The 12,124-nt window shown below is 33.7% G+C and overlaps 1 protein-coding gene across 1 annotated transcript in view; it reads right to left on the bottom strand.

Annotated features, from left to right (window-relative positions):
• Nucleotides 1-12,124, bottom strand: part of LOC117342114 (leucine-rich repeat-containing protein 63-like) — a 13,477-nt gene continuing 1,353 nt past the window's right edge. Inside the window, 11 exon segments of the mRNA XM_033904115.1 lie at nucleotides 1-3,516; nucleotides 4,188-4,282; nucleotides 4,752-4,896; nucleotides 5,280-5,363; nucleotides 5,684-5,835; nucleotides 6,424-6,507; nucleotides 8,757-8,848; nucleotides 9,900-9,921; nucleotides 9,923-9,989; nucleotides 10,184-10,418; nucleotides 10,843-11,560. Coding sequence (XP_033760006.1) covers nucleotides 3,264-3,516; nucleotides 4,188-4,282; nucleotides 4,752-4,896; nucleotides 5,280-5,363; nucleotides 5,684-5,835; nucleotides 6,424-6,507; nucleotides 8,757-8,848; nucleotides 9,900-9,921; nucleotides 9,923-9,989; nucleotides 10,184-10,418; nucleotides 10,843-11,560 — 1,947 coding nt within the window. The 3' untranslated portion in view covers nucleotides 1-3,263.

Raw genomic sequence — 12,124 nt, 5'->3', positions numbered from 1 at the left:
TATTTTTTCAATATTTATTGTCAACTGATTGCAGTAATTCATATTAATATCACAGTCATACAACTTTAAATACAGTGTATCTCCATCTGATACCAACAATACAACAAGATTAACAGTTTAGCCTTTAGGCTTTATACAAGATATATGGTTTCACAACACCAACCTTTCTGTATGCATGTATTGAGAAATTATTTTCTACTTAGAATTTCTCATTTAGTGTTCTAACTTATTCCCAATAATTTCATCAAATGATATAAATTGACAAAACCATGACCAGCAGCATAACCTACATTACGTACAGGTAACGAAGATTGAATTGTGACAAGTAATGATAGTCTACATTACGTACAGGTAACGATAATTGAATTGTGACAAGTAATGATAGTCTCTATTACGTACAGGTAACCAGGATTGAATTGTGACAAGTAATGATAGTCTCTATTACGTACAGGTAACCAGGATTGAATTGTGACAAGTAATGATAGTCTACATTACGTACAGGTAACGATGATTGAATTGTGACAAGTAATGATAGTCTACATTACGTACAGGTAACGATGATTATTAGTCTACATTACGTACAGGTAACAATGATTGAATAGTGACAGGAAATGATAGTCTACATTACGTACAGGTAACAAGATTGAATTGTGACAAGTAATGATAGTCTACATTACGTACAGGTAACGATGATTATTAGTCTACATTACGTACAGGTAACAGTGATAGAATTGTGACAAGTAATGATAGTCTACATTACGTACAGGTAACGATGATTATTAGTCTACATTACGTACAGGTAACAATGATTGAATAGTGACAGGAAATGATAGTCTACATTACGTACAGGTAACGATGATTATTAGTCTACATTACGTACAGGTAACAAGATTGAATTGTGACAAGTAATGATAGTCTACATTACGTACAGGTAACGAGGATTGAATTGTGACAAGTAATGATAGTCTACATTACGTACCGGTAACGATGATTGAATTGTGACAAGTAATGATAGTCTACATTACCTACAGGTAACCAGGATTGAATTGTGACAGGTAATGATAGTCTACATTACGTACAGGTAACGAGGATTGAATTGTGACAAGTAATGATAATCTACATTACGTACAGGTAACGATGATTATTAGTCTACATTACGTACAGGTAACAATGATTGAATAGTGACAGGAAATGATAGTCTACATTACGTACAGGTAACGATGATTATTAGTCTACATTACGTACAGGTAACAAGATTGAATTGTGACAAGTAATGATAGTCTACATTACGTACAGGTAACGAGGATTGAATTGTGACAAGTAATGATAGTCTACATTACGTACAGGTAACGATGATTATTAGTCTACATTACGTACAGGTAACGATGATTGAATTGTGACAAGTAATGATAGTCTCCATTACGTACAGGTAACGATGATTGAATTGTGATATGAAACTCAAACAAGAGCCAAAAAACATAGTTTCTTATTCATTTCTTTAAAATGATTTTTAGAAAAACAATAAATCATACATTTTTATGTATATCAAACTACCAATCTGTATTTTTGGCAAAACTTAAAATATGGCATTTACAAAATATAACAGAAATATACTGATTTAATTAACAAATAAGTACTGATTTATATCCATCATGTTCCTTTTGGTAAAACAAAATAAATACAAAAGTTTCATATCAAATAAATATGTAAGCACTAAACATGTCCATTCAGTGAAATACATTGTCACCATTAATATCATCTACTTTAGCATACTGACAGAATCACATTAATACTTGTATTGATACTAAGTTTCTGAGTAGACAATCTAACATATAAACGAAGGCACAAATCCCCAAGCCCACGGATATATCTATTATATCTATAATACACAATGGCCTGTAGGGTTGGGGATATACGACAATAAACACTTAAATGAGAACAATAAATACCACGAATAAAGATAAGATTTTTTTTTTCAAATTCAATTATATAAAAAGCTTATTTCCACATTCTGTTCAAATGTTAAAAGTTGCATTTTAATAAAATGTTAAATAATAATGCGTGTGAAATATATTGTAAAGAAAAATTATGTTTTGCTAAAACAAAAATTTTACTGAAATCCAAATTTTACTTTCAGATGCAGCCTTGTAGATCTACAATAAGTGTGCCAGCATCATTAATGAAATAAACCAATGCTAGTTATAAAGTGATCAATTAGGGATTTGATTTTGACGTAATGTGGTTTCTACATAAACATGACATGTTAAAAAAAGACAACAACAAAAAAAAGATTGAGAACTAACAAGCTTTACATGTATTTCATAACAAAATTTTCTTTGCATTTATTTGATAATGTTTTTCCCCTAATTTTCATTGATATATAAATTGTTTGTGGAATTGAATTGCATTGATTACAATAATGCTTAGTAATAAAGCAAGCTTATGATCAAACTTGGGTCACCAACCTTCAATTATCACAGGTGAAAGTGAGCTTTAAAGTGTTACCAAGATAAAAGCCATATGATCATTTTACTGCTTAAATCATCACATTTACATGAATTAAGATGAAATTCCATGCTACATTTAGGTATTATTTTGACTATCTTATAGCTAAAATTAATTTTGGTAAACTTTGAAATTCTGATATAAGTAATGATATACGTGTATATGGAATGTGAATTCAGTATTTTTGACATGTCAGCAGCTAGAATATTATTATGACCAATACATAAAATAAATTGGTAGATGCATATACTATTTGTTTACCCTAGTGACAGTATCCACTTCCCCTTTCTTTAATATTAGAATCATGCTGCAACAGTATTCTAAATTTTGACATCGCGATATAAAAAAAGTCAAATTCTACAAATACTGTAGCTTCTTCATATTTCAAAAATACAATAAGAACTTTGAGAAAGAGCGCGAGTAACAATATCTACTCATGTAGATACAATGTAAATGGACACAATGAAACAGAAATTGGACATGAATTGTACTTTGTCCAATAAAACTAGCACTATAGACTCCAGTCTCTGATGGTATCACCTCAGCTCTAAACAACCCTGGTCAATTACATGGCAAGACAGCAGAAATTACTAACAGCATATTTCTTATCAGTAACCATGCTACAATGAATATCATGTCAATATTGCCATAGATTTTATCGTTTATATACTTTTATTGTCTGTTAATATTTCACTTACATAGTTCCCAAAACAGATATTCATTAAACTGGATAAATTGATGACAACTTTTAGGTAATTTTACTCCCCTTCTTCCTCCTCCTCCTCCTCTTCCTCCTCCTCCTCCTCTTCTTCATCAGTAAGTCCTTCCCTAGCACCATACAGAATTTCGGAGAGTGTCTCTTTGCTGCTTTTGAAGTCCCTGAGACAGTGAGGTGAGCAGGCACGGAAGATGAAGGGGAGATTGATGATACCATGAAGCTTGCTCACAGGTCGTATGATCCTCAAGCCTGGTCCATATAGAGGTCCATGGCAGCAGTCACATGTAGACCGGCTACAGATCACAAACAGTTCAATAAAGGTGTTAGTGAGTCCTGATTATAGGTTTATGTGACGAGTACAGATCACTTACAGGTAGTTCAATAGAGGCGTGTTAGTGGTCCACATGAGTCCAGATCATAGGTTTATGTAATTAGTATGGATCACTAACAGGTAGTTAGATAGGGGTGTACATGGTCATAGGTTTATGTAATCAGTATGGATCACTAACAGATAGTTAGATAGAGGTGTACATGGTCATAGGTTTATGTAAAGAGTACAGATAACAAAGAAATAGTTCAATAAAGGTATTAGTGAGCCCTGATGATAGGTTTATGTAATGACAGAGATGTGTCATTGATTAACATTAAATTGGTTAATTAATACGATGAGTTTATATCTAACGAGAAGAAAGAAGATATGACAACATTTCAGTCTGTTTACAGACTTTTTGAACATGTTTATAAACAAACTGACATGTCTGAAAAAATATATATCTATATAGTGCATCATTACCAGGACAAATGAATGTTGAGATCTATACTAATGAAAAAAATACATAACGACAGTGAAATACTGTTTATATGACAGCCAACAGATATATAATTGAACAAAGTTGATCAAATTGAAAAAAATATAATAATCACTATCATAGTACAGTTAACTGATACAGGGATAGCTGTTTACCTGGACAAGACGCTGATGACTGACGGTGCCAGGCCCTCCGTCTTCCGGTACATTTCAGACTTACACATTGTCAGAGCGGCCATATCAATCAGTCTCTGTCGAGTGATAGATGATAATATTGCTAAATTAACTGTAACAATGTATTGCACACATACTAGGTATTATATTTGTATGTTTGTTATTCCCCTTAGAGCTACCAGTGATTTTCTGTCAATATTTACAGACAATATCTGTCAGATCCATGCTTTATATATAACATTACAACTGTTCTAAAATTATCCATGCAGGAGGGGTAGGAGGCATTGTTTTAGAGACCCTGCCATCCATCAAATATCAAAACACATTCAGTATAAGGAATACTAGAAAAATGTGGATTCAACCCCACCACCCATCAAATTTGTATACAAGTGTCTTCCACCCCTCCCACACAGTTATTTCTGGAATAGCTCTTAGTTAAAAGTTCTCTTATGGCAAAACATTTTGCTTACCTAGCTAACTTTAACATTTAAGTGAATAGGAGTCGCATATATATATAATATATATATAGAAGCGTTTTTCAGTTACCTGAGGTTGGTTGCGAGTATTTTCTTTCCAAAACAGCGGATGCATAAAATTGTTTTTGACATTGAGATAGTTGAGTTCCAACAGTAAAGCACCACATGGCATGGCTGGTAACTGGTTTCCCTCCATATTTAGTTCTCTCAGGGACCTGTACAAAAGGAAACCGTTTGATGTAACAATATCCGAGGTCTCCTCTCTGGTTACTACCTCATGTAACAGTAGGCCTAAAGGCTCTATAGTTAATCTGAATAGTTATAATAAAATCAGATAAGATATATAATGTATGAAAAACAAATACAATATTTACCAATATAATTGCCATGTATAAATGCATTCTCTTTAGTCTGACTTGAACTGGCTCTGATAAATTGTGCTGATGATTTATATTACACAAGTATACCCACACTTACAAAGAATAAAACTGGGTCATGAGCATTACATACAGACAGGAGATGATATCTGCTCGGTAAGTTTATAAAGGAAGGATTTAAACTTATTATAACAGAATAATGAACAAATAGAGGAAAATACCTGAACTGACTGACTTCATTTGGGACAAAAGTGATTTTGTTGTAGGAGATATCCAGATGCCGCAGTTTTTGCAAAGAAAACAAACTGAAAAGAAATAAAGCATATTCAGTTTTATGGTCCATAGAAGTATTAATCTATTTTAGTTTTAAATAGTGTTACTTTCTTTCACTTCAACTTGTAGACTTATACTAGCAACTTAAGTTATATTGATAAAACCAACTCCACTGCTTCTAGCAGTTGTCTTACTTGCAAAATGTCAGTGTTTTCCATCAGATGATACAATTTGCAAATTATGATTAATTGAAAACTGACGAACATTACCATACAAAACACTGCAGTAGCTAATGATAAGGATCAATTAAATAAGTCCAGTAATATGTTGACTGAGGTGTGTGCTGACATACCCAAGAGGCAGTGTCTGTAGGAGACAGAAAGACACAACCAATGTTTTTAAGTTCTTAAGACGCTGGATGTCAGGTGGCAGTTCTCGTAGAGGATTGTTCCTCAACTTCAGTGTCACCAACTGCTTTACATCAAGTATGGAGCGAGGAAACAGCTGAAAATGTCAATAATCAAATTTAATTACTTTGAGAGAATGACATTTTCTCACAATTTTCTGCAATACAATGCAATTCTGTAATTAGGTATATCAAATTATTGATTACAAAACATCTTTAAAGACATGACATCACTACCAGATTTTGTTGTTGATCACCCAACTGCAAATTATGTTGTGATTATTTTATTTTTTTTTGAAACATTTCTTTCACAATTACCAATTGCTGTAAATAAGTCACATGCATTTTTTGCAATGCATACATCCATCACATATCCTGTTCAATATAACAAAACAAAGACTCAGTCTTTGTCTGTTGATGCATAAAATGTATCAAATATCGGAATAAAAGAATTAAGGTCCATAATTCTGTGAGAGTAGCACAAGTTCTTAACACAATTAACTGTCTTTTGCAAGCATTAGCTTGGTGAAGCAGTAGCAAAGAATTAGGTTTACCAATTAATGTCACAGATATACATTACATGCGTAACATTAATTATGTAATTATCATAAAGGAACAAGGTGTACCCTTTATTCTGGCAAACATATATACCTAATATCTAAAATTTTCAACTGCAGAGAACATACCGTGAAGTCATTGAATGACAGGTTGATGTAGGTCACTGTTCGAATGAGAGGGTTGATGTCTGGCAATTCTGATATAAAATGTGCCTGGTAATTTATAAATAAAAGATATTAGCTATAGATGGCAGTCAATACAATGGAAATATTGATGTCTCACTACTAAAAGCCGTCCTACAGGGAAAATATGTCGAGATGTAGCCCAAGTTTCCTCTGGCCCTGAAACCATGTCTGGTGTAGGTCCTATATATACTAGACACTGGTGTCAGGGTCAGAGGAAACTTGGGCTAGTCGAGATGTAAACTGAAGCTTAAAGAAAACCTACATTAAATTGAAAAGTCAAATGCTATCAACTGTGGCTGAGCCATATGACTTGTTGATACATGCATTGATGGATATCATTGTACACTTAAACAACTTCACAGTTATATACTAATTAAAATATGACAGAAACATTTGTCTAGTCATCAAGAATTGATACGCTTGTAAAATTTATAAGAAAAAACCTTCAGTACACTTATTTAGTAGATAGTACAATAAAACGTATTAAATGCAGCTGATTAACCATATATGAAATAATAACCTAGATCTGTGCTGAAATTTTATTCATTTGGTGTGCATTGTAAACAAGAGCTGTTGGAGAACAGCATAGCTCGTCTCGCAAATGTTTGTCAATAAATAATTAAAATATATTAATTGGAATGGTTTCGCAAATTGCATTAATAATATTTAGATTGCTTACTTGATCAGATTATGTTTTGTGAATTCATGCAATTTTCAAAACCATACCAATTTATATATATATAAATTATTTATTGACAAACATTTGGGAGACAAATTATGCTGTTGTAGATTAAATGAAGATATTAAACACAAATGTAATTGCTTTTGGACATATTTCTTCAATTTTTTGACAACATATCCTAATGAGAGTTGTCTCCCTTGAAAAATGTGACTGGTATAAATTGTCTATTGTGACGTTTTCATATTGTTTTATATTCAGTTTCACCCCAAGAAAGGATAGTGTAACTCCATAGAAGGACTCTTTTACCAAATATCAGCACCCTAGTACAATCATAAAGTGATGTGTTAAAAAGCTTTCAACATCTGCACGAAAATTTTTAAAAAATGTGTTTTTTCCTCAAAAAAACATTTCAGTTTAACTCAGGAAAGGGATAGTTTAACCCCCACAGGGAACCTAATACCATGTATTACTATGCCTTTCAACACTCACAATATAAACGTAACACAAAGTCCAAAGATTTAAAAACAAAAACAAAAAAACACAGATTTAAAAACAAAAAATCCAATTTTTTTTTTAAGTTTTACTCCAGGAGGGGATTGTCTTACTCCATAGGGACTCTATTGCCAAATATCAGCACCCTTGTACAATTATATAGTGATGTATTCAAACCTCTTAAAACTTGCACCAAAAACTTAACGCAGCTAAGTCAAAAAATTTGAAAATTCTTTCCCACAAAAATCTTTTAGTTTAACTCTGGCAGGGGATAGTCTAACCCCAGAGGGACTCTATTGCCAATTATCAGCACCCTAGTACAATTATAAAGTGATATATTAATACCTTTCAACACTTGCACCAAAAACTTAACGCAGAAATATTCTAAGTCAACAAATTTGAAAATTCTGGTTTTTTCCAAAAGAAATCTTTTAGTTTAACTCTGGCAGGGGATAGTCTAACCCCCAGAGGGACTCTATTGCCAATTATCAGCACTCTAGTACAATTATAAAGTGATGTATTAATACCTTTCAACACTTGCACCAAAAACTTAACGCAGAAATATTCTAAGTCCAAAAATTTGAAAATTCTGGTTTTTTCCCCAAAAAAATCTTTTAGTTTAACTCTGGCAGGGGATAGTCTAATCCCAGAGGGACTCTATTGCCAATTATCAGCACCCTAGTACAATTATAAAGTGATGTATTAATACCTTTCAACACTTGCACCAAAAACTTAACGCAAAAATTTTCTAAGTCCAAATTTTTTCAAAAATCTGGTTTTTTTCCAAAAAATCTTTTAGTTTAACTCCGCCAGGGGATAGTTTGACCCCCACAGTGACCATATTACCATAAATTACTATGCCTTTCAACACTTGCACCAAAAATTTAACATTTGGAAAACCAACGCCGACGCCGACGCCGACGCCGACACAGACGCCGACGCCGACGCGACAACATAAGCTCTCACTCTTCTTCGAAGAGACGAGCTAAAAACTGAATTTCTTCACTTTTCAAAAGATACCTCATACCTATTTTATGATTATTTGATTGGATTTGAATTTTTTTAAAGATTTAAATGAATAAGGAAACACTCTGATATTTACCTTCAAACTCAGAGCCCTGCCACCATTGATGAGGGAATCTAATATTGCAAGTTCTGAAGGGGAGATTACTCCATTAGCATCTCCAGGTGCAGCTGTTGATAAATGAGTTATTTTAAAATATTAAGATTGAAATATATTTAAAAGATTTTCTTTAAAAGGTATTATTTATGATAAATTTCCAAATCACTTAATTAATAGAAGATTTCAATTTTTCTAAAGTTGTTGTAAAGACATTACAATCATTTATGTAATAATGTAATAGACAGAACCTGGGTACGCACTAAGACTAAATAAAGTTAAAACGATTATTATTAATAAAAATTGAGCACCTTTCACTCCAGGATTTAGATTTTCTTAGAAATCTATTTTGGCTGAAAATCCTGCTTATAACTCAGACTTATTAGTTCTCAAGTTTGAATCACCTACATGTACAAGACATCATTTTGCTAAACATCTTATTGCAAATTGAAAATGCATCTGAAAATTTAATGACAACATGGTTCATACTTTGGGAAGCTGGTAATGTTATAAAGTCTATATAATGCAGTGTTAAGCAAGAAAGTACTAAATAACAAGAGGTCCAGTGGGCCTGCACCGCTCACCTAGATATTTCAGTCATTTTGGCGAAATAATTTCATTTAAGTTATACAACTATTATTTTCTACCTTTTTTGCTGCCCCTCCTGACTATGGTTCAAACCAAATGTGAACAAAATCCTGTCATTCATCATGAAAACATTCCCCTATTAGACCCTCTCTCTCTCTCTGGCCCCAAGGAAGCCACACCCTCTGTTTATACAACATTATATCTCCTTTGCCCAAAAATGCTCCAAGCAAAATTTCATCAAAATCTATTCAGTCGTTCATGACTAGTAGTACTTAGTAGTAGCCATCGAAAGGATTTTCCTAAATTCCCCTATTTGGCCCCGCCCATCCGACCCCAAGGAAGCCACACCCTCTGTTTATACAACATTAGATCTCCTTTGCCCAGTTATGCTCCGGACCAAATTTCTTCAAAATCCATTCTGTCATTCTAGACTAGTAGCGATTTAAAGGAAATGATAATGGACAGATGAACAGCATAAGCTCACCAGCCCTTTGGGCCAGGTGAGCAAAAAACAACACATTTTAGTACAGAACTCACTGAAGGGTGACTGACTGCGTCCCTGAGCCCTGGAAATACCGAGACCGGGCTGAGTGGAACATGGAATCCACAGAGGGAATTTCTGTATCTCTGAAAAAATTAAAAAGTAAAATCATCAATATCTTGTCATACAAGAACAAAATATTATGACTTTTCTTTAAAAGAAAGAAAAATATGATAAAGTTTGCATGTTTGGTGAAAAAGTTGACATTAGACTAAAGAAATTTTAATAATGATAACAATTAACACCTCATATCTGGTGTCAATATCAGGTTAACACCTACTGTCGAATCTGCTGACTCCTACTGGCCACCTCTGTTGTATCGTCCTCATACAGTATAATCTCTGTGTGTGGTACATCTGCATCATGGTGGCTAGGACTGTATCGTTTTAGTGGACGAATAACAGATTTAACTTCTGTGTTCATGAGATCACGGACATGTTGTTTTATCATGGCCGCCATCTCTATAAGCAGCTGCTTCTGTGGAATTCTGGGCTCTACCGGGGGAATGCTTTGCCCTAGAGAATAATATTTAACAGTACATTAAACACATATAGTATCATTAATGTGAAAGAAGTTCCAAATCTATACAACATAGACAATTATGACTCATGCCCCATCTGTGATTCTAACTCCTGATCTATAGCACCAGTAAATTACATATGACAGTTACAGAACATTCCTAGATAAAGATATTGTTTTATTGTTTAAACTCAAAGTTTTCATGACCAAACATTTTTATAATCAATAATAAGATATCAATGTTGAAATTTCTTAGTACAGCTGTCAGCTAGGTTTTCCATGAAAATACAAAGAATGTATGTGATAAGGGGACATAATTAATGTCCTGTTTAACTTGTGGATATCAATTAATTAGTACCATTAAATAATTCCAGTTAACACAAAAGAATCCTGAAATCAAGAAAAGTCATAAACCCCTACCTTCAGGAGTTAATGTGTTGGTGTGAACTAAGTCCTGAGATAATTCATATGTATTTTGTTCGGCAAGTAGCTTTGTCATTTTCTTGTAATTATGTCTGGAGCACATTGCCTGTTTCACAGACCTCATTGGAAGTCTCTGTCTGTCCGATATCTCCATCATGAATGTTTCTAAAGTAAACGTAGGGGGAGCATAATATCTTATATCATCAACATAGTCAACATGGAATATTTCAGGGTGTCTCCGAGGTGGTCGGGCAGGGAAACTTTCTGGTCCTCTCGGTTTAAACGGCTTTATTAAAGATTTTCCATCAACATAAGTTCCAAGACTTGTTTTGACCCTGTACAAAGGATCCAAAATAAATTTCTTGTCATCTCTGCTGACAAAAGTCACATTAGTTTGTTGAGATCCATGCTGTATAACATGTCTGTATAGGTAGTGTTTTCTTGTTGGGTTGGATTCTGAAGGTGGCGGTGATATCAAGCTAGGCACCACACTTGGTGTGGGAGACTGTCGAATTGTCACTGGGGTTTCTCTTGTAGGAATATCTGTATCATAGTCATATGTTTCATAAAATGGTTTCACTGGTGAATTTGCATTCTTGGTTGGGGAAGGTGCTGACAGTGGAGGTAGGGGTTTAGGGGCTCTTGGTCGTCGTAGGAGTTTGGCATCTTGAGCACTGTTCTTCTTATGTTTTGATGAACTTGCAGTAAACACGAGCTGAAATGTAACAATTCAAATTTTACACTGAACTTACAAAATTGGAAATAATCCTGGACATGCAACAATTATCTAAAATAAAATACAGAACAAGCAAATTCATGGAATTTATATCCCTTCAAAAAGTGCTTTCCTGACATATTGCAGGTAAACATTTTCGAGGTTAGGAGCAAACATGTCATTATAGCTCATGATCAACAGAATGATAAATTCTTTAAAAGGCTTTAAACTTAGTTTATCCAACCATGATCAGCCTCATATTGATTGCTTCAATAAATAGTCATGAGGCTACAGATTAATTTGGGTTTCATTATTGATTTACTCATCAAGAACTATCACACATGCTGATTTATGCCTGTCAAATTTCATTCCAGTCTGTGAACTGGTAATTATGTGAACCATGCCCCAAGCATAGCTTGTCAGCATCCTGACCTATATTCAGCATCATGAAAAATACATGAACTGAACTTACAGAATTGGCCTATCTATACAGGGTTATCAAAAGTGATTTACAAAAATCATAACCCTATTTTTGTTGATAGAATTGGGAGAAAAGGCAAGGAA

The sequence above is a fragment of the Pecten maximus genome, chromosome 14, assembly GCF_902652985.1.
Source record: "Pecten maximus chromosome 14, xPecMax1.1, whole genome shotgun sequence".
Lineage (NCBI taxonomy): Eukaryota > Metazoa > Mollusca > Bivalvia > Pectinida > Pectinidae > Pecten > Pecten maximus.
The sequence above is the reverse complement of the archived record's forward strand: the minus strand, read 5'-3'. Positions and strand labels throughout refer to the sequence as shown.